The following is a 23,873-nucleotide window of genomic DNA, read 5'->3' as shown; positions in this document are numbered from 1 at the left end:
AGAACTGAATGAGCACCAAGATCCTGGAGGATTGTAGGACTGGAGGAAGTTACAGAGATACAGGGAGGCAAGGCCACGGAGGGATTTGATATCAAGGATGAGATATCAAGGCATTGCTTGATCAGAAACTAATCTAGGTCAGCAAGCATATGGGCTTTAACCGGATTTGGTGTGAGCTAGGATACGAGCAACAGAGCATCAGCGGATATGGTATTAAAGGACAATCAATGTCTAAGGAACAACCATCAGCACCTTGAAGAGAGAAGTGCAGATGAACTATCACCTGTTTCACAATTAGTCCAATCTAAATCTCACAGCCAGGCTGAGCATCAACTGTTATAATGACTATCATCACATGTTCCTTACCAAAAGCATCAAGAGGAGTGATCGGCTTTGCTTCCAAGTGCAGGTTGATGTCCTTGGGCACCATCTCTGGTTTGGTCTCTGTGATACCATTTTGCTTCCTGCCAGCAAAAGACAAGAAAGTGAGCAGCAAAAATAATTACAATTAGCAACTGTCTCCGCACTTGGTCTCCAGCAACTTTGCAGGTACAACTACAGTTCGTAGCTCTGCTGATTCCATACTTCTTGATCTTTGTCTCAAATGGAAACTCTCACATTTCCTGTACCATAAAGCTGTCTCAAGAAATTTGGTGTCCTGTGTTTTATCCAAATATCCCACCATCTACTAACTCTCAGTCCAAATATGTCTGCTTTTACTTGTTCATGGGATCTGGGGTCACTAGCTAAGCCAGCATTTATTGCCAATGCCTAAATGCCTTTGAGAAAGTGGTGATGAGATGTCATTTTGAATTGCTGCAGTCTTTGTGTTGTGAGTACACTCACAGTGTTGTTAGGAAGGGTGTTCCAGGATTTTGACCCAGTACCAGTAAAGTGACAGTGATATAGTTCCAAGTCAGCATGGTGTGTGACTTGGAGGACAACTTGCAGATGGTGGTGTTCCCATGCAACTACTGCCCTTGTTCTTCTTGGTGGTAAAGTCATGGGTTTGGGAGGTGCTGCCTAAGGAGCCTTGGTGAGTTCCTGCAGTACATCTTGTAGATAGTATACACTGCCATGGTGCATCAGTGATGGAGTGGGTGAATGTCGGAGATGGTGGATGGGGTGCCAATCAAGTTGAGCTTCTTAAGTGTTGTTGGACCCACACTCGTCCAGGCAAGTGGAGAATATTTCATCACACTCCTGACTTGTACCTTGTGGACAGGCTTTGAAGGAGTCAGGATGCTAGTTACTTGCCGCAGAATTCCCAGCCTTTGACCTGCTCGCGCAGCCACAGACTTTCTATAAGAACATAATAGGAGCAGGAGTAGGCCAACTAGCCCTTCGAGCCTGCCCCGCCATTCAATAAGATCATGGCTGATCTGTCGTGGCTCAGTTCCACATTCCCGCCCTCTCCCCATAACCCTTAATCCCCCCTCTCATCAAAAACCCATCAACCCACGTCTTAAAAGTATTTAGCGAGGCAGCCTCCACCACTTCAACGGGCAGAGAATTCCAGAGATTCACCACCCTTTGAGTGAAGAAGTTCCTCTTCAACTCTGTTCTAAACCGCCCCCCCTTTATCTTGAGGCTATGCCCCCTAGTCCTACTATCCTTTCTCAGCAGGAAGAGTCTCTCCACCTCTATCCTATCCATCCCATTCATCATCTTATACGTCTCAATGAGATCTCCCCTCATTCTTCTAAACTCTAATGAGTACAAGCCTAATCTATTCAGCCTCTCCTCATAGCTCAACCCCCTCAACTCCGGAATCAGCCTAGTAAACCTCCTCTGCACTCCCTCCAAGGCTAAAATATCCTTGCGTAAGTACGGCGCCCAAAACTGCACACAGTACTCCAGCTGCGGCCTCACCAATGCCCTATACAGACTCAGCAAGACCTCCCTACTTTTATATTCAATCCCCCTCGCGATGAAAGCCAGCATCCCATTCGCCTTCCTGACCACCTGCTGCACCTGCAAGCTGGGTTTTTGCGACTCATGCACAAGGACCCCGAGGTCCCTCTGCACCGTCGCCTGCTGCAGTTTTTCTCCACGTAAGTAATAATCCTTCCTACCATTATTCCTACCAAAGTGGACCACCTCGCACTTACCAACATTAAATTCCATTTGCCATTTCCTGGCCCATTCGCCCAGCCTATCTAGATCCTTCTGTAGACTCTCCCCACCCTCCGCACAATTTGCCTTTCCACCAATTTTGGTGTCATCAGCAAATTTCGACACTCTACACTCGGTTCCCTCCTCCAGATCATCTATATAAATGGTAAATAGCTGAGGCCCCAGCATCGACCCCTGGGGCACTCCACTAGTCACCATCCGCCAATCCGAATAGCACCCATTGACCCCCACTCTCTGCCTCCTATTTGACAACCAGTCCTCTATCCACGCTAACACCCTACCCCCAACTCCATGCCCCCTGACCTTCTGTAATAACCTCTTGTGAGGTACCTTGTCAAACGCCTTCTGAAAATCCAGGAAGACCACATCCACCGGCTCTCCTCTATCCACCGCCCTAGACACATCCTCATAGAACTCCAGTAAATTTGTCAGACACAACTTCCCTTTAAGGAAACTGTGCTGCGTCTGCTCTATCAAGCAGTTCCCCTCAAGATGCCTCGCTATTTCCTCCTTGATGACGGATTCTAACATTTTACCTACAACAGACGTTAAACTAACAGGCCTATAATTCCCCGCCTTTTGCCTGGCACCCTTCTTAAACAACGGCGTAACATTAGCCGTTTTCCAATCTTCCGGCACTTCCCCGGAATCCAGCGACGTCTGGAAAATAACCACCAAGGCATCCACTATCACCTCCGCCATTTCTTTCAGGACCCTCGGATGCATTCCATCCGGTCCTGGGGACTTGTCCACAATCAGCCCCCTCCAGTCTGTCGAGCACCACCTCTCTAGTAACAGTAATGTCATCGAGACCCTCCAGTCCTACCACCTTTCCATCTCTAACATCCAGCAAATTATTCACGTCCTCCTCCGTGAAGACCGAAACAAAAAAGTTATTCAAGACCTCCGCCATATCCCCATCCCCTACCACTAAGTCCCCCTTCTCATCCTCTAAGGGACCAACGTTCACCCTAGCCAGCCTCTTCCTTTTTATATATAAAAACTCTTGCTGTCCTTTTTTATATTAAGCGCTAGCCCAGCTTCATAGTTTCTCCTACCCTCCTTTATCAACTTCTTTGTCAATCTTTGTTGACATTTATACCTCTCCCAATCCTCTTCTCGCCCACTACTCTTAGCTACTCTAAACGCCTCCGCTTTTAATTTAACACTTTCCTTCACCTCCTTCGTTATCCACGGCTTGTTACCTCTCCTCCTACGGTCCTTTTTGACCATCGGAATAAATTTCCGCTGAGCACCAATAAAGATCTCCTTAAAGATCCTCCACTGCTCCTCAGCAGACCTACCTTCCAACGCGCTCCCCCAGTCCACATTCGCCAATTCTTCTCTCATCCTACCGTACTCCCCTCTGTTCAAACAAAGGACGTGTGTCCGGGAACCCACTTTCTCCTCCTCCATCTGCACCAGAAACTCCACCATACAATGATCACTCTCCCCAAGAGGATCCTTCACCGCAAGTTCCCTAATTCTACCCGCCTCATTACATAGCACCAGATCCAAGATAGCTCGATCCCTCGTCGGCTCCAACACACACTGTTCGAGGAAACTATCCCGGCAGCATTCCAAGAACTCCTCCTCGAGCCCACCGCTTCCAACATGGGTCGACCAATCAATATGCAGATTGAAATCCCCCATAACTACGGCCGTCCCATTCCTGCACGCCGCACTTATTTGCGCGTTAACAGCCTGCCCCACCTCCAGATCATTATTGGGGGGCCTATAGACGACACCCACCAGCGTCTTCCTCCCTTTGCTGTTCCTAATCTCTACCCACGATTCCACCTTCTGCTCCTTGGCTCCAACATCATCCCTCGCTACCACCCTGATGCTATCCTTAATCAGCAGAGCTATGCCCCCCCCTTTTTCCCTCCTGCCTATCCTTCCTAAACACTTGATAGCCCTGTACATTCAGCTCCCAGTCCCTGTCATCTTGCAGCCATGTCTCTGTAATGGCCACCAGATCATATCCATTTGTTTCGATCTGCGCCACCAACTCATCCACTTTATTCCTAATGCTTCGCCCATTCAGATAAAGCAGCTTCATCCCAGCCTTCACCTGGACCTTATTTGCCGGAACGCCACCAACCATACTCACGCCCCTTACTCCCTCTATTATTGGGACATCCTCAGTCTCTATCCTTACCTGTACCGTCTCCTTAACTTTAGACCCCGTAATGTCACCTACCCTCACACCCTCCCCCCCCCAAATTAGTTTAAAGCCCTGTCTACAGTCCTCTTTACACGATTAGCCAGCACTCTGATCCCAGCACGGTTCAGACCAACCCCATCCCACCTGAACAGGTCCCACCTACCCCAATACTGGTGCCAATGCCCCATAAATTCAAACCCATTCCTCCCACACCAATCCCTGAGCCACCCATTCACTTCCTTAATCCTATCAACCCTACGCCTGTCTGCACTCGGTTCAGGCAGTAGCCCAGAGATGTCGGTTCTACTTTCTAATTCCATTCCCAGCTTTTCATACTCCCTCCCCAGATCCTCAGTTTGCATTTTGCCTACGTCGTCGGCACCCACATGAACCACAATGACCGGATTCTCACCCTCCCACTCCAGGTTCCTCTGCAGCCCAGATGCGACATCCCGGACCCGAGCACCAGGCAGACAACACACCCTTCTGTGCACTTTGTCATTGTGACAAAGGACAGTGTCAATACCCTTCACCCCACTATCCCCAATTACAACTACGTTCCTTTTCCCCTTCTCTTTGCCTATGGCCTGCTGCATCACTGTACCATGTGCAGTCTGCTCACCGACCTCACCTCCCTCGTTCTCGTCCAGACTGGAAGCAAGAACCTCAAACCTGTTATGCAGCTTGAGAGGCTGAGGCCTCCTCTCCCCACCCTCCTTCCTCCTCTCAGCAGCCCCCTCTTGTTCCTGACCCTTAGAGTTAGCCAGTCTAGGGGGGGGTGGATGTCTCTTGCACCCCATTGACAATGGCACCCTCTCTCCTCCTGATGAGCCTCAGCGTCCGTAGCTCAGAGGCCAGCTCATCTACCTTGAGCTGGAGCTCCTCCAGCAACCTGCACTTACTGCAGACATGGTCACTGGGGAGGACCCTGGGGTCCACCAGTTCCCACATCATACAGAAACCACACACCACATGCCCCTCCATTATTCACTGCAGTAGTTTTGAAAATTTCCACACGAACTCACCTGGCCCTTTTTCTCCCTAGCCCTTTTGATATTAAGCCCTAATTGCTCACTCTGCTTCCCTCTCACTGGTTCAGTTCAGTTTTTGATCAATGGTAATGACCAGAATGTTAATGCTGCCAGATTTAGCAATGGCAATGCCATTGAATGTCAAGGCTGATGATTAGATCCTCTCTTGGAGATCATCACTACCTGGCACTTGTGAAGTGAGAATGTTACTTGCCAATTATCAGCGCAATATTGTCCCAGTATACTGCATTTGGACATAGACTGCTTCAGCATCTGAGGAGTCACTACAATCAGTAAACTTCTGACTTTATGATGGAGGTAAGGTCACTAATGAAACAGCTAAAGATGGTTAGGTCCAGGATGGTGGATGGCAGCCCATCCACCATCTTTGACATTCACACTGACTTCAGTTTTGCTGGATTTCCTCAATTCTAAGGCTGTAATGAAGTCAAGACCTGAGTGGCCTGACAGAACGAAACTGAGTGATGGTGAGTAGGTTATTGATGACTAACTGCTGCTTGATACGACTGTCAATGACATTTTGAGAGTAGACTGATATAGGGGTAAGTGGTTGGTTTGGATCTGTCCTGACTTTATGGGCGGGACATAGCTGGGCAATTTTCCACATTGCCAGGTAGACCAATGTTGTATTGGAAAAGCTTGACTAGAGGCACAGTTAGTTCTGGAGGACAAGTCTTTAGTACAATTTAGCACAATTGTCAGAAAGTTGAGAGAGTCCAATAGCCTTTGCTGAACCAGTATCTTCAGCCATGTCTACATATCACGTAGAATGAATCGTATGCGCCGAAGACTGAGATCTGTGATGATCTCAGGAGCTAGTCTAGATGGATCATTAATTCAGCACACCTGGTTAAAGGTGATTCCAAACGCGTTAGTCTTGTCCTTTGCACTGATAAGCTGAGCTTCCCCATCATTGAGGATAGGGATATTTGTGGTGCCTCCTACTCCAGTTAGTTGTTCAATTGTCCATCATCATTCATGATTGAGTGTGGCAAAAGTTTAGACCTAATTTATTGCATGTGGGATTGCTTAGCTCTGTCCATCACATGCTGCTTCCATTGTTTGGCATCCAGACGTTTCTTTGTTGTAGCTTCACGTCACTTCACATCACCCCACCCAACTGGCTTCAATCTACCATGTCAACATTGGGCATTCCTCAACTATTTCCTCACTGTCCAGCAAATTGGCACAAGTGGGGCCTTGCAGGCTGTGGTGCACCCCAAACAATGACTCATCATTGAAGACTGCCCATGACAAAATTCAGCAGAGGGCTCGGAAATCCATTTAGCTACTGCAGAAGGCATTGCCTGGCTTAGTAATTACTGTACATACTAAAACCAAACCTGATTTTTAGGTATGTCGGGGTGCCAATCTTGGCATGTCCTCCTGCACTCTTCAGTGGATCAGGGCTGATCTTCTAGCTTAATAGTAAAGTTATAATGTCGGTATACCAGACGTTGAGGTTACAGATTGTGGTTGCATACAATTCTGCAGCTACTTATGGTCATAGTGCCTCTTGGATGTCCAGTTTTGAGTTGCTAGATCTGTTCAAAATTTCTCATTTAGAACAATGGTAGTGCCAGCCAACAAAAAGGAGGGTATCCTCAAGGGGGTAATGGAGCTTTGTCTCCAAAAAGTGGGTGGTGGTCACTCCTATAACAGATGCATTTGTAATAGGTTGTTATTATGGACAAGGACCAATAGATTTTCCCCTCTTGTTGATTTCCTCACCATCTGCTGCAGTCCCTGTCTAGCAGCCCTGTCTTTCCAGCTTGGTTAGTGATGGAACAAAAACAGAAAATGCTGGAAAATCTCAGTGAGTCTGACAGCATCTGTTGGGGAGAGAAGAGGCAATGTTTCGAGTCTAGATGACCCTTTGTCGTAATGCTACTACTGAGCCATTGATGGACAATGAAGCCCTACTGCCCAGAAGATATTCTTGTGCCCTTGCCTTCAAAATAGTGGCTCTGAGATCCTTTATTTCAGCAGAGGTAAACAGATGGAACCTCGATATCACACGTCATCTGAAGGAAAATACGTCCAACAGGCGGCAATCCCTCATCATTGTACTGGGAGTGTCAGCATAGATGCTTTATTTAGGTCCCGTGGTGAAAAAGTAACCCACAACCCTCTGACTCAGAGGTGCAGATCCTACCGCTAAGCCCAGCTGACATTTGCCAAATTTTATATTTTCATGTCTCTTTGAGGAAACAGTCAGTCTGAACTCCATGCATTCTTATTCACTACTCAGTGACATGCCAGCAACTGTGGAAAAAGCAAAGACAGCTCTCACTTGTGAAAGAAAATGCACAGATTCAGCAGGATAATTTTGCGCAGGAATATTTCCTCCATTAAGGCGGATGCCAGAATGCTTGACCAACCTGTCTCTCTTCACTTTGGGTTTTGATTTTCCAGCCAGGGTCCTGAGTTCTTCATCTGATGGATGTCTGTATCGGAATAGGCTGCCAAGAAAGTTGCATACATAGAGAAATCTCTAATTCCTACTGGCTCAAAGAAGGCACAAAAGTGTTGTATTTGTGAATGAAATAATCAACAGTTTCCAGAAAAGAACCATTTTAATGTCTTACTCATTAAATATCAATGGAAGATCAGGTTGCTCTGAAGAATCATTTTATGATATTTGACCTGTTGACATTTAATACAACTAAGTGGTCACTTCAGAAGTCAGTTAAGAGTCATAAAGTCATATAAATAGTACAGCACAGGAGATCATTCAGCCCATTGAGTCTGATCTGGCTCTTTTGAAGGGCAATTTAGTTAGTCCCACATACCTGCTCTTGCCCCATACCCTTGCAATTTTTCCTCTTTTCAATACTTATCCAATTCCTTTTTCTAGACTACTACTGAATCTATATTCACTAAGTTATCAGACAAATCCTAAGTACATACCACGTAAAACATCTTCATTTGTCTCTGGTTCTTTTGCCAGTCACAAATAGAAACATAGAACCCTTCAGTGCAGAAAGAGGCCATTTAGCCCATCGAGTCTGCAGCGACCACAATCCCACCTAGGCCCAACTCCCATATCCCTATATATTTTACCCACTAATCCCTCTAACCTATGCATCTCAGGACACTAAGGGGCAATTTTAGCATGGCCAATCAACCTAACCCACATATCTTTGGACTGTGGAAGGAAGCGTTTCAGTAAGGCGTTTGACAAAGTCCCTCATGGTAGGCTGGTAGAAAAGGTTAAGGCGCATGGGGATACGAGGTCAGGTAGCTAGGTGGATTGAGAACTGGCTGGGTAATAGGAGACAGAGGGTAGTTGTGGAGGGGACTTTGTCCGGCTGGAGGCCAGTGACCAGTGGTGTGCCGCAGGGCTCAGTACTGGGACCTCTCCTCTTTGTAGTCTACATAAATGACTTGGAAGAGAGCGTAGGTGGTGTGATCAGCAAGTTTGCTGATGACACCAAGATGGCAGGGTTGGCGGGTACCGAAGTGGATTGTGAGGTGATACAACAGGATATAGATAGGTTGGTGCATTGGGCAGATAGGTGGCAGATGGAATTTAATCCTGACAAATGCAAGGTGATGCATTTTGGAAGGAATAATGTAGAGAGGAGCTATGTGATTAAAGGTAGACAAATTAGGAGTATAGAAACACAGAGGGACCTGGGAGTGCAGGTTCACAAATCCATGAAGGTTGCGACACAAGTGGAGAATGTTGTCAGGAAGGCTTATGGAATGCTAGCCTTTATAGGAAGGGGTATAGAGTTTAAAAGCTGCCGTCTAATGCTTCAGTTGTATAGAACGTTGGTTAGACCGCATTTGGAGTACTGCGTCCAGTTCTGGTCACCTTACTACCGGAAGGACGTGGAGGCTCCGGAAAGGGTGCAGAGGAGGTTTACCAGGATGTTGCCTGGCATGGAGGGGCTGGGTTACAAGGAAAGGTTGGAGAAACTGGGACTGTTCTCCTTGGAAAGACGGAGATTGAGGGGGGACATGATAGAGGTATATAAGATACTGAAGGGAATAGACAGAGTCAATAGTGAGAGACTGCTCCCTAGATTGGTTACAAATACAAGAGGACATGATTTAAGGGTGAGGGGGGAGAGGTATAACTTGGATATGAGAGGAAGGTTCTTTACGCAGAGAGTTGTGGGGGTATGGAACGCGCTACCGAGTACGGTGGTGGAGGAGGGAACGTTGGACTCGTTTAAGGTTCAGTTAGATAGGCACATGAGTGAAACGAGGATGGAGGGTTATGGTAGGGGTTATTAAATAAGGGTTAGAACCTTGGGAGACACCGGAAAGGCAGGCTTGTGATTAACGTTTTTGTCTTTTTATTCCGCAGGTGGAGGTCCACCTCGTTGTCAAACGAGGGGCATACACACGGTGGGTCGTGCGTGGGCTGCTCTTGGAGGTTCTGGGAGTGGCCTAGTACTTCGTGTCGGTGTGTGTGCTTGATCCTGGACCGGTAGACGGGCGCCGCAACAGCTCGGTGACTAGCACTGCTAGCTGTGCAGATACATGGATTTGGGCCTGTGTCTGTGGGAGTTTGTGCATTCTCCCTGTGGATGCGTGGGTTTCCTCCGGGCGCTCCGGTTTCCTCCCACACCCCAAAGATGTGCTCTTAGGCTGATTGGTTTTACCAAATTGACACTATTCTCCCCTGAATCTGGCTAAGTCAGGGGTTCTATTTGTAGATACGCAGGGTAGAATAGGTGTAGGGTGATGCGGCGGCGCGGGCTTGTTGGGCTGAAGGGCCTGTTTCCCGTGCTGGGTTGTTCTTTGTTCTTTAAAACCGGAGCACCTGGAGGAAACCCGCACAGACACGAGGAAAATGTGCAAACTCCACACAGACAGTGACCTGAGCTGGGAATTGAACCCAGGTCCCTGGAGCTCTGAAGCCGCAGTGCTAACCACTGTGCTACCTTGCTGCCCCTTTGAGTATTAACCCTTCAGCAAATGGAAAGTTTCCCTTTATTTACTCTGTCCAAATGCCGCATAACTTTAAATATCTCTATCAAATATGCCCCCAGCCTCCTTTGCTTTCAGGAAAATAACAACTTCTCCAGTCTATCCATTCACTCATCCCTGAATCATTTAAGTAAATCTTTTCTTGAGAATTGTAGAATCATTGGAATGCAGAAGAGGGCCATTGGCCTATTGAGTCTGGACTGAATCTCTGACAAGGTATCTTACCAAGGCACCCACCCTACCCTGTGACCTCACACATTTTCCATGGCTAATCCATCTAACTTACACATCTTGGGATACTAAGGGGCAATTTAGCATAGCCACTCCACCTAACCCACACATTGTTGGACCGTGGAAGGAAACCAGAGTACCTGGAAGAAACTCACGTAGACAGAGGGAGAACATGCAACCTTATATGGACATCACCAAGCCTGAATTGAACTCAGGTCCCTTGAGCCATGAGGCAGCAGTGCTAATCACTGTGTCACCATCTTCAAAGTCTTCACGTCCTTCTAAAATGTAATGCATAAAATTGGATACAATACTCCAGCTAAGACTGAACTAGTGTTTGATATACATTTACACTTTAGTCATTCAAATTAATGTGGGACTGAAGTCACATGCAAATCCAGAGTGCGTGAGGGCAATGGCACTATGGGGATATTAGTGAAACAACTGGATTTCATGACAGTATCATTGCATTTTGCTGGGAGTCCAATAGTATAATCTTTATACTGTTATACCCATTAATTCTTAGAACTGGCAGAAAGAGGAGACTTTAATTCCATGACATTGGGCTGAATTTATTGCCAGAGAACAAGACAGAAGGAAAACATAGCTAATTTATCAACTCCTGATCAGTACCGAGTGATCTTCCCATTCACATACCATAGTGCAAAGTGCACATATTTGGTTAGCTATGGGACAGAACTAGGCTTAGCAGTGCAACATGGTACAGTTGAATAAACTGCCGACACTTAGCTCCTATGATTCAGGAAGGATGGTAGTTTGATTGAGGCATCAGGGAGCTGACGGTTTCTGTGACACCTATACCCCAGTGACAACCAGCAGTTTCAGGAGAGGTTTTAAAATTGACCAACAACAGAATTAACCAAGTCAGATTTTTTACCTGCCATTGCAGAGTAGCCAGCGACCTATGGAATAATGAGGTGCCAATCTCTGCATGAGGGTCGCCATCAGCAGACTCACAACCAGCTGAACTCCTATAACCCCCTGATAAAAAACAAAAAATGAACTTCATAAATACTAAATAATGAGGAGAACAGCAGAATTACCCATCAAATAGCATCCTTTACTCTTTTTTTTTCTATTTCATTAACTGTTCTTGTGAACCTTTTGTTCCTTGCATAGCCTCAGAATAAAGGGACAACTCTTTAGAACCAAGATGACGAGGAATTTCGTTAGCCAGAGGATGTGAATCTGTGGAATTCATTGCCACTGAAGGCTGTGGAGGCCAGTTCATTGAGTGTATTTAAGACAGAGATGGATAGGTTCTTGACCGGTAAGGGGATCAAAGGTTACAGGGAAAAGGCAGGAGAATGGGGTTGAAAAACGTATCAGCCATAATCGAATGGCAGAGCAGACTTGATGGGGTGAATGGCCTAATTCTGCTCCTCTGTCTCATGGTTATATCTCCTCTCCATGCTAAAGTCTCAGGACTCACTGCACCACTCTATGTTGATTTCTTTCTCAGAAACACAAAGGTGTGGAACTTACTTCGTTTGTGTCTCCTTTTTTCCAGAATCTACTGGGTTTTTAAATAGATGTTAGTCATGGCTCAATGCAGCTCTTATAATGAGCGCAAAGGTTGTGGTTGGAGACTCAGTGCACAGACTTCAGCATAAAATCTACTCTGATACCCCTGTGCAATACTGGAGGTGCTGTCCTTCAGATGTGATGCCAGACCAAGGTTCTGTCAACTCTCTCAGGTGGATGTAAAAGATCCTGTGGCACTACCCTTGTTCTTCCAGGTAGTAAAGTTCATGTGTTGGAAGCACTTTCAACAGAGGCTGGATAGGTTGCTGCCAACTCATACAAGATGCACACAAAGCTGCCACTATGTGTCTGTGGTGGAGTGAATGGATGTTTAAAATGGTGGATGGGCTGTTAATCAAGCAGTCTGCTTTATCCTGGATGATGCTAAATTTGATTGCTGTTGGGGTGTACTCATCTAGGCAGGTGGAGAGTATCCTATCACACTCCTGACTTGTGCCTTGTCGAAGCTTTGGGGAATCAAAAGGCAAGTTACCTCCCACAGAAATCCAAGTCTGAGCTACTCTTGTAGCCAGTGTTGATACGTCTGGTCCAGTTAAAGCTGTGCTCTATGGTAAATCCAGAACATTGATAGTGAGGATTTCAGTAGTGTTATTGGATGTCAAAGACAGATTATTAAGATTCTCATGTTGGAGACAGTTAATGCCTGGCACTTGTGTAGCACAAATGTTACTTGCCACTTATCAGCCTAAGCCTGAATGTTGTCCAGTCTTGCTGCCTAATTACTTCAGTGGATGTGGCAAGGATGTTTCATCATTTGTGTAAATCCAGAACGAGGGAGCAGTTTTAAAATTAGGTGTCAACCTTTTAATACAGAGATGATGAGAATTTTTTTTTCCTTTCTCAGAGGGTTGAGGTTTTGGAACTCAGAAGATGAAGGCAGGGTCATAGGGCATTTTTAAGGCATAGATAGATAGATTTCTGTTAGGAATGGGGATCAAAGTTACCAGCAGTAGATGGGAATGTGGAATTCAAAACACAAATGGGTCAGCCATGATCTTATTGAATGCAGGACCAGGTTTGAGGGGCCAAATGACATACTTCTGTTGTTAATCCATATGTTTGTACTTGAGGGTTGCAGATAGTGCGCACAAATTAGCTGTCATGATTTCCTTCCTTACAACAGTGACAACATTTCAAAAAGTATTTAATTGGCTGTGAAACAGTTTTGGGACATTTGGAGGTTGTGAAAGGTGCCATATAAAAGCAAACTCAAGCTTGGCATCAGAGTAAATTGACACCATGACAACAGGCTGCACGCCTGGGAGAGAAAGTGATGAACATCGGTCAGCTGCCATAGCCAAACAACAGCTCACCAATATTCAAGTAAAAGCCAGTGAGTGCACAGAACAGTGCCAACTGTCACACTGCTGACATACCACAATCATTATGACAAACTATGACCTACCCATACACAAACATTCTGGGATAGTGCTGCAGCCCAATGTTAACAACCACCCCCTCCCCTGCCCCCTAAAGAATCTAGATATACCCCTTTAAGAGAGCTGCTGCAAATTAAAATTGAAAGCTTGCGATAACCACTTATGCAACCAGCCAACTTTATTTACAATGACGCCCAAGCGGAGCTGACATTTCCAGCTATCCATTGGGCCCCTCAAAACAATTTTTAGTTGCAGCAACGATAATTCCAGATTGAAAGCATGCTATTCTTTTTCTGGGTTGGCGAGGGTCGAACTACCATTCGTTGTCTCAGAAATTCTAGCCTTACCATGTCTCCCCGCTCGGTTCACACTTTAAACTCAATTAATTCGCCTTTTCCCCCCCTTCAGTCACTCACGCGGCCTCGCCGCCATCACTAGCATTTTAAGCTCAAACTAGCTCTGGGCAGTGATTGACAGCCAGGGCAACCAATGGCGTGGTCGGTTCTATTGATTGACGTGTGTACCGACTACTCAGCAGTTGGGTTTATTTGATTGGCTGACAGTCAAGACAAATTAGCCAATCACAATCTGGTCTGTGGCTGGGCGGGACGGCAGGCTGGAGACCAACTGTCATCAGGGAACGGTTGACTGACGGGCGGGTGAGCAGCACTTGGATCTCTGGGAATTGTAGTTCTCCACGTGATGCACCCTGTGACGTCCTGTCCAGAAAGAACAACATCTCCCAGAAACCTTTGGGCCACGGCATATGCGCAGTGGCTGAACGGTCTTGACGACCAGCTGCTCCTAACAGTCAGATGATATTTGAATAAAACTTTTGCGAACTTTTAACAAATTCAATCTGTGTTATAGGAACGCAAGTAATTCCAATGTGATAGCCATTTCTCAGTGAGTACAACTATTCATGTTTCAAATCTCCATAAAAGGTAAAGTTAAAGGAGCATTTAAGGCTGCACTGTCTGATTTATTTTTAGCAAAGTGACAGTTCCTTTTTTAAAAAAGCCATTGCTTAAATGAAAACTTGTAGAAGTGCGAAATGAGAAGGGCACCGGGACTTGTTTCAGCACATCAAGGAGATGCTTCTAAGGTTGCCAGCTGTGATCAGATATATCTCTGGAGGTTTCCTCAGATGACTCGCCTCCGCGCTCTAGTCAGTCGACCCACACTTCCATCCTTGTGATGCACTGCCTTCCCAAGATGTGAAGAGTAGGTATATTAGCTATGGTAAATGAGTACGGTTACAGGGACGGGGTAGGGAAGAGGGCCTGGGAAAGGTGCTCTGTCAGAGGGTTGGTGCAGACTCAGTGGGCTGAATAGTTTTCTTCTGCATCGTCGGGATTCTATGCCAAATGGAAAGCAAAAAGACTTCTTACCTAACTGGACCTTGCTCGACTGTCAGCCAAACAGTCTTTTTTCCCCAACTTTCAATATTTTTATGTCTGATAACAAGAAATGTTCAAAAAAACAAAAAAAATTATTTGACGTCCCAAAGATTTTTATAGAGGGTTAAACACAACAGTGTCCTGAAGATTTGCCTTCAATTCTTGGAGACACCAATTGCAGCTTCAAACCTGGAGGGTTAGGCAATCCTGGACGCATCTCCAAAGGTTTTGACCATCAAAGCATGATCACCCTTATTACCTGCATTACAAATGGCTTCCTTTCCTGAAGTACTACTGCCATTCCTTTCAAAACCATTGTCATTTTCTGTTGCCTCAAAAATACACCCTAATTGGTGAAATCGGGCCTAAATGTGCAATTAGTTCAGCTCACATTCTGTAAACTGAACAAATTGCACACTTAATCCTGATTTCACCAATTAGGGTGCAAGACCCTCCTTTTGGTGCCCCAGCACATGATCACATTAGAACCCACCACAAAATTTTCAGTGTGCTTCATGGACATTGCCTTTGAGACACTATACAAACAATGCTTTGGTGACAGCACAGACTACCACTAAAGTCATGCCACTCCATAAATATTAGGCTAATACAGTTCATCCTCACTCTATATGGAGTCAGTTAATACAGTTCATCCTAACTCTCTGCAATTGTCTTCTATTTAGATTACCCTCTGACCTCACCTCCCAAAAATGTTCCTGTTGCAAGAACAAAATTAAATCGCGAGGCAGCAAGAAGTTTAGAGAGCAACAATTGATCTCAGTACTCTGGCATAGTGTGGGAAGGGGAAGAGGGAGCATTCAGACAAGACTCTCCTGCTGATTGCAGTCCAGTGATACCGAGAAAGTGCTCATGCCTGGGTGACAAGTGATTAAAATTAAAATGGGGGTGTAGAGGGTATATAATAAGAAAATACCGAAAATTTGAAGTGTCTTTCTCAGTGTTGCGACATCCCAAGGCACTTTAGAAGAGCAAATGAAATTATAAAGCGCCTTTCTTTTTGTAAAATGTCCAATGTCCTTTGCATGAGTGCTATGAAATAAACTATGAAACAAACTTTGAAACCAAGTCACAGGGTAGGTGGCCAAAAGCTTGGTAAAAGATGTAGATTTTAAGGAGTGTCTTAATGGAGGAATGAGATGTGCTGAGGCAGGAAAGTTTATGTAGGAATTCCAGAGCTTAGGGCCTAAGACATGGCCATCAATGGTGGAGTGTTTAAAATTGAGGATGTGCAAGACACCAGAACTGGAGGACCGCAGAGATCATGAAGGGTTTTGGGACTGGGGAAAGTTACAGAAATAGGGATGAAGCAATGGAGGGTTTTGAAAAATAGGATGATGATGTAGAGAATGAAAGGTGGGAGTGATATTCGAAGAAAACTGGATGAATAAAATGAAAATAAAAACACGAAAGCAGCTGAGGTAACCATGATATAATGTGACACTTTCAGCAGAAAGGAGCACAGAGCAAGATGTGATCAGCATTTTTGCCTGATCCTGCATTTTTATACAAACATATGTAGATTAGTTTCACTCAGCCCATCCCTCAGTCCATTTACAGAAAATGGAACAATAAACACACACAAACACAAGTGGGGGAAAAAGCACATTCATCTGAAATTTTAGTGACAGGTACAGCCCTATAGGTAAGTGTTAGGATGTCGTCCTTACATCCCCTCGACATGAAAAGGAATCAGCACCCACACCGCTGGGAAGAGAGCTGGCATGCCTGTCTGTAATTGCTCGCCTCTTCAAACATATTCATGCTTTTTCTCGCTCCCTTTCTGCGTATGCAAAGGAGTGTCAAATCCCTGGCTGCTTCTTAGATGTTCCCACACTACTGTAGATGACTGAACAACCAGTAAATGAAATAATATTTGACAGGAACCCTTTTTTCTCTTATCTCTCACTTTTTATTCCTCTCTGTGACTTACCTCCCTCTTTGCTACACTCCTCCCCTCCACCTTCCTCTCTCAAAATTGAGTCCACTTCCCTCCACTCTGTCTCTCTCACCACTATTTCTTCCACACTCTCTTCTTCCCAATATCCCACATGGTGTCTTTTGCTTTTCCTTTGTCACCCATCCTTAATTTACATCTCTATCCATTTGCTTCTCATTTTCATTCTTAAACAGCATGTGGACATGGCAGACAAGGCTGGCTTTGCCCATCTCTACTTGTCGTGATCGAGTAGCTTGCTTGGCAAATTCAGAGGGCAGTTATGCATCAACCATGTTGGTTTGGTACAGGCCAGGACAAGTTGCTAGAGCCTATTATCAAGGATTTCATAACTTGGCATTTGGAAGGCAGTGGTATAAGCAGACAAAGTCAGCATGGATTTACAAAAGGGAAATCATGCTTGACAAATCTATTGGAATTCTTTGAAGATATAACCAGTAGAGTTGATTGAGAAGAACCAATGTGGTTTATTTCGACTTTCAGAACGCTTTCAACAAGGTCTCACATAACAGGCTGCTGTGTAAATTTAAAACACGTGGGATTGCAGGTAATGTCTTGAGATGGATAGAAAACTGGTTAGCAGATTAGAAGCAAAGAGTTGACATAAATGGGTCTTTTTCTGACTGGTAATTAGGGACCAGTGAGGTTCCGCAGGGATCTGTGCTAGGACCCCAACTGTTTACATTATATATTAATGATTTGGAAGACGGAACTGAATGTATTATCTCCAAATTTGCAGATCATACAAAGTTGGGTGAGCGGGTGAACTCTGAGGAGGATGCAGAGATGCTTCAGTGTGATTTGGACAGGCTGAGTGTATGGGCATATGCATGGCAGATGCAGTGAGGTTATCCACTTTGCTACCAATAAGAGGAAGACAGATTATTACTTGAATGGGTGCCAATTGAGAGAGATGAATACTTAATGAGACCTTGAAGTCCTTGTGTATCAGTGGCTGAAAGTAAGTGGGCAGGTACAGCAGGCAGTAAAGAAGGCAAGTGGTATGTTGGCCTTCATAGCAAAAGGATTTGAGTGTAGGGATAGGGATGTTTTGCTACAAACAAAACCCACAGACTGCAATTAGTAAGGATAGATAACAACACCTCCTCCATGATCATTCTCAACACCAGTGCCCCACAAGGTTGTGTCCTGAGTCCCTCACTATACTTGTTATACACCTATGACTGTGTGGACAAATTCCCCTCCAACTTGATTTTCAAGTTTCCTGATGACACCGTCATAGTGGGTCAGATCTCAAACAATGACGAGATGGAATACAGGAAAGAGATAGAGAATTTGGTGAACTGGTACGATGACAATAATCTCCCCCTCAATGTCAACAAAACAAAAGAGATAGTCATTTACTTCTCGGAGCATAGTGGAAAACATGCCCCTGTCAACATCAATGGGGATGAAGTAAAATGGTTGAAAACTTCATGTTTTTAGGTGTCCCGATCACCAACAACCTGCCCTGGTACCTCCCCATGCTAACACTGTAGTTAAAAAAGCCTATCAACGCCTCTACTTCCTCAGAAGACTAAGGAAATATAGCATGTCCGCTATGATTCTCACCAATTTTTACAGATGCACCATAGAAGGCATTCTTTCTAGTCGTATCACTGCTTGGTATGGCTCCTGCTCTGTCCAAGGCCGCAAGAAACTACAAAAACTCGTGAATGAAGATCAGTCCATCACCCAAACCAGCCTCTCACCTATTGACACTGCCTACACTTCCCACTGCGTTGGAAAAGCAGCCAGCATAATTAAGGACACCACACACCTCGAACATACTCTCTTCCATCTGGAAAAAGATAAAAAGTCTGAGGAAGTGTACCAACCGACTGAAGAACAGATTCTTCCCTGCCACTATCAGTCTTTTGAATGGACCTACCTCACACAAAGTTGATCTTTCCCTACATCCTAGCTACAACTGTAAAACTATATTCTGCTTTCCTTCTCTATATATGGTATGCTTTGTCTGTACAGTACGCAAGAAACAAATACTTTTCACTGTATACTAATACTTGTGACAATAAATCAAATCAATTTTTTAGGGCATTGGTGAGGGCACACCTGGAGAATTGTGTGCAATTTTGGTGTCCTTATCTGAGGAAGGATGTCCTTGCTATGGAGGGAGTACAGCAAAGGATTACCAGGCTGATTCTTGGGATGGCAGCTCTGTCATATGAGGAGAGACTAAGTCAGTTAGGATTATATTCACTGGAGTTTTGAAGAGGGAGAGGCGATCTTATAGAAATTTATAAAATTCTAACAGCGTTAGACAAGGTAGATTCAGAAAGAATGTTCCCAATGCTGGGGGAGTCTAAAGCTCGGGGTTCTAGTTTCAGGCAAGGCTTTTAGAACTGAGGTGAGGAGAAATTTCTTCACCCAGAGAATGGTGAATGTGTCGAATTCACTACCAAATAATGCAGTTGAGGCCAAAACACTGTCTGATTTCAAGAAGAAATTAGATATAGCTCTTGAGGCTATATGGATCAAGGGATATGGGGGGAAGGGGAGATCAGGATATTGAATGTGATGATCAGCTGTGATCAAGATGAATGGTGGAGCAGGATCGAAGGGCCAAATGGTCTACTCCTGCTAGTTTCTGTGTTTCTATGAAACGATACCCAGTTTCCTTCCCTTAGAAATATTAGAAATAAATTGGGTCTTTATGATATTCATGTTCCCTTTCACTGAGACTGGCTTTTAATTTCCAGATTCTTTTAGAAATTAAACTTCAATTTGTTTCTAATTTCTTATGACCCTTTATTCTCAGATCATGACCTGTAGTTCTATAATCTCCAACCAGGGAAATAGCGTTTCAGCATCTGTGTTGCCAAAACCTCTATGAACTTGATATGTTCCAACGAGATCAGCTTTCATTCAATGCTGCCCTGGGACCTTTGAGCCCAGCTTTCTCAGAAATGAGGAGCACTGTATCCCTCAGAGAGCATTACAGTGGAGGGGAAAGACTGGACACAGGCCTTTTGATAGCACAAGCTGCCAATATGGTAAGTTCAAAGGTCTAGTTTGAATGTCACCAAATGGGTGAATGAATAAATGTGCAGGATGGTAAGGTGGGTGAGGTTAAGTGGGTAAAGGGGAGGTGGTTGGGGGTAGGGGTGATGAGGTTGTAGGTGGGTAAGGAAGTATGTGGATAAGGTGATAGGCTGGTGAGGTGGTCAGTGGATGAGGAGGTTGATGGGTGAGGGTCTGGGGATAGTCTGGTAATGGAGGTAGTCAGGTCGGGCCGAGATGGTTTGGTCGGATTAGGAGTTTAGGTGGTCAGGGGCCAATCAGGTTGGGTCGGCAATGTATTTGGGTTGGGGTGTAGAGTAATTGGTTAGTCAGAGTTTAGCAGAGGTAGTTGGGTTGTTAAAGGGGTTAGTCAAATGATTGGGATTTGCCAGGGGGACATTGTGAGTGATTGGGGATTCAGTTCTATAGTCACCCAGGAATTAAATAGGTTTAATCCATTTAACATTTCCTGGTAACTATTCAGGTCAGTACATTGGAATTTTCCAAAGTCTCCGATTCCAGCTCAGATCTTCATGGAGATTCCTGGTGAGCAGTGAATTGCTTATCAGAAGTTCAATCTTTCTGAACAATTTCCACACAGGGCCACTTGTCAGATCTTCCACCGGGTTCTGATGAACATCTCAATCGTACATCCAATCTCTGATGATCCAGGTACTAGAAGATGTAGGCCAACGTTTCTTACAATTTAGGGCAGTTTAATTACCTCCCATGAAAATAAGAAAAAAAACACATCTTGGGTTTGAGGGCTGATTTGTCATGGTTTGGACACCTATGCTGGAATCAACAAGATAGGTCAAGAATGAGAATATTTTGTCCTAATCCAGTTTATCCTTCTCATAATCCAAATCTCCCAGTCTGGATGTTTTGAATGGCCCTAAAGCCCAGACCCTACCAATCTGGCCAGGACATTATCCAATATTTAACATCTTTTGCATTCTTGATACTCCACCTAGGATGCAGTGACATCTTATTATCCATCACTTATATCACTGGCCTAATCACAAGTATGTGAGGTGACCCATTAAGAACCAGTACAGACCATTTAACAAATCTCAGCACTCCACGTGCGTCCGGTTTAGAATGAAAAAACGTGAAGTGTAAGGGTTTGTATTTTGAAATCGGATAGCATAAATAATTTGTGACATTGGCATGCATTGGGTGGAAAGAACAGGTAACTTTGAACCTATGATTCCCAACATTTTCCATCACTGGAAATTTTCCTTGTGTCATGCCTGTGTCTGTTGTCAACTCATTGATAGCAATCGATTGATACATTTAGTCAACATCTACACTGTTGTTGTATCATGTGTCTACCAAGGTGGTGAAAGGCAAGTTAGATGAATCTTGGTCTTTTTTTTGTCTAGCAGTTCCCGAATTCCTATAATCGGGAAACTGAGGGAGCCAATGATTTTTTTAAGACCTTGAAAATTGGGCTAGGAGATAATGTGATGTCCCTTGCTTTCAACTTTTGCATCAGAAGGATTGGCACGTACGATGGGATTTTGTGAGAGAAAGAAAAGGAGAGCACAGTGGCAGAAATTGGAAAAGACTTGCAGTAGAAAGAGATGGATTTAGGCTGGAGGATAAGAGGCACTTCCAAACAGAGAGTTCTTCATCATTTCTGATCCAGGATTACAGAATTGCTTGATGAGATTCTCCAGAGACAGGCATGAGAGATCAACTCTTGGGGCTTTATTGAGAGTTTAAAGTTAAGAGCCTAAGGCCTGCTTTGAAACCTTGGAAATGCTGCATCGCTATTTGCCTTTAAAAGCTGTTCCTATTTTTAGAAGCAGATTACAGTGCCAACTACAGACAGACATTGCAGCTGTCTCTAGAGTGGCTGTCTCAAATATCTATCAATGGCATCTGTACCATAAGTTAAGGAGTCTTCAACTGGGTGCAGTTGTGTCGTATGTTATGTTGCTGGACTAATAATCCAGAGAATCATAGAATCCCTACAGTGCAGAAGGAGGCCATTTGGCCCATTGAGTCTGCACCATCACTTAGACAGAGTATCCCACTCAGGCCCTATCCCTGTAATCCCACATATTTACCGTGCTAATTCCCCCTAAACTACACATCTTGGGACACCAAGGGACAATTTAGCATGGCCAATCCACTTAACCTGTACATCTTTGGACTGTGGGAGGAAACTGGAACACCCAGAGGAAACCCACCCAGACACGGGGAGAATATGCAAACTCTACACAGACAGTCATTAGAGGCCAGAATTGAACTGGGTCCCTGGTGCTGTGAAGGACCAGTGCTAACCACTGTACCACCATGCTGCCCAATGAGAATGAGAGTGCAAGTCCTATCATGACAGTTTGAAAATTTGAATTCAATCTTAAAATGCTTTAACATTAAAAAGCCACTCCCAGTATAAGTGACTATAAAGCAATTAGGTTTTGTATAAAAACCCAACTAATTCACCAATGTCCTTTAGGGAAGCAGATCTGCAATCCTTACCTAGTCTAGCCTGATATGTGACTCCACATGCCAATGTGCAGGGTGGTTAACTCTCCTCTGAAGTGCCTGAGCAAGGCATTCAGTTGTATCAAATTATTAGCAATTCAAGAGGAAAGCCAATCGCTACATTCTCAGAGCAACTGGAGATGGGCCTAGTCAGCACTACCTATATTCAGAGAATGGAATTGTAAGAAAAAGACTAAAGGAATTGAATTGTAAAAGTAGAATTCTCTTTTATCACATTCATTCAGTTGTTATATTTTAAAGTTTAAAAAAGATTACTTTGATTTCATTTCATTTCCACACCCAAGATTGAGATTCTTACATCTCCTTCATCATAAATGTCCAAAACTGTTTAGTGTTGACAAGGATCCGGAGCCTTGTTGCATTCCATTACCATCTGGCACAGCTCTTTTAAAAAATTATTTCAGCATTTAGTGCCAGGTAATGGTTTAATTGTTGTGCATTGAAGATAGTAGAACATTCATAGCACAACATTCCCTTTCCTTCAAAAGAAAAATTGGAGCAGAAACAAAATGGACTCAGTAGGGGGTGTGACTGTAGTGTAACACCTAGTTCATGCAACTCATGGATGCTAATTTATGAATTGTACTTGATGTAAAATAGATTCTGGAGGCTCTTTGTGTGCACATGCCCATGGTCCATCCATCTTCTCTTTGTTCTTGGTACAAAATTAAATGCTAGACTGTCTGGAGATCCTTAAATTCTCAAGGCCCAGCATTAGTTCCAGTGATTATAATAGCCTCCTTTGTGTAACTTGTATACACAGTGCAGCATGTCTTTAATATGCACCTCCAAACGCTGTTTAGCCAAAAGCACTGAAAGCACATTCTCCCCTCTCTTCGAGTGCACTTTTTTCTCTACTCAAAAATTGAACTGCTTTTCTACTTTTAATTTTTAAAATTCATTTTATTTTTCACTGCTCCTTCTTGTTGCATATTGTTGACTTTATAATGGACGTTCCCTCAGAAATCATTTGTATTTCACGGTCCATTGAACAGAAGTCTGTGTGTTTTTTTTAATTCTGGGACCATTAGCATGACAAAGGAGAGGGCCTGTGAACTCCATGCACCTTTAGACCCCGACGTCAACCTCCTGAATAGCAAGTTCCCCATTCCGCACTCTGTTAGCATAACAAGCTCAAACTTAGCCCAGTCTTGTTTAAACTCTTTATTGAGCTAATTTAATATCCCAGCTCAATATTTCTCATATGCTGTGTGGAAAACGCACACACACACACACACACACACACACACACACACACACACACACACACACACAGGCTTTTAGTTGGGCCATCTGTGGATGTCTGTGAGCAGCTGGCATTGTAGTTCAGCTACAATTTGTGGACTTATAGCTTCATTTTTTTTTGCTGTACATTTTCCTGAGAAATAACATTTCCTCCACTCCCATTTCTACCCCCCCCCCGAAAGTGATTCAGTAGTCTGTTAGTAACCTTACTCCGTCCTGCCCCAGGATTGGCCACTCTCA

At 44.4% G+C, this 23,873-nt stretch overlaps 1 protein-coding gene across 1 annotated transcript in view; it reads right to left on the bottom strand.

Moving 5' to 3' along the window:
- tmem161a (transmembrane protein 161A) overlaps nucleotides 1–13,913 on the bottom strand; it is a 42,918-nt gene extending 29,005 nt beyond the window's left edge. The window contains exons 1-4 of the mRNA XM_080212791.1: nucleotides 13,823–13,913; nucleotides 11,429–11,532; nucleotides 7,737–7,817; nucleotides 367–464 (exon numbers count right to left, since the gene is read on the bottom strand). Of these exons, the coding sequence (XP_080068917.1) occupies nucleotides 367–464; nucleotides 7,737–7,817; nucleotides 11,429–11,532; nucleotides 13,823–13,825 (286 nt within the window). The 5' untranslated portion in view covers nucleotides 13,826–13,913. The remainder of the gene's footprint in view (nucleotides 1–366; nucleotides 465–7,736; nucleotides 7,818–11,428; nucleotides 11,533–13,822) is intronic.
- Nucleotides 13,914–23,873: the final 9,960 nt, after the last annotated feature.

The sequence above is a fragment of the Carcharhinus amblyrhynchos genome, chromosome 26, assembly GCF_965287045.1.
Source record: "Carcharhinus amblyrhynchos chromosome 26, sCarAmb.v2.hapA, whole genome shotgun sequence".
In the NCBI taxonomy this organism is placed as follows: domain Eukaryota; kingdom Metazoa; phylum Chordata; class Chondrichthyes; order Carcharhiniformes; family Carcharhinidae; genus Carcharhinus; species Carcharhinus amblyrhynchos.
Note: the sequence above shows the minus strand (reverse complement) of the source record. Positions and strands in the feature narration are given on the sequence as shown.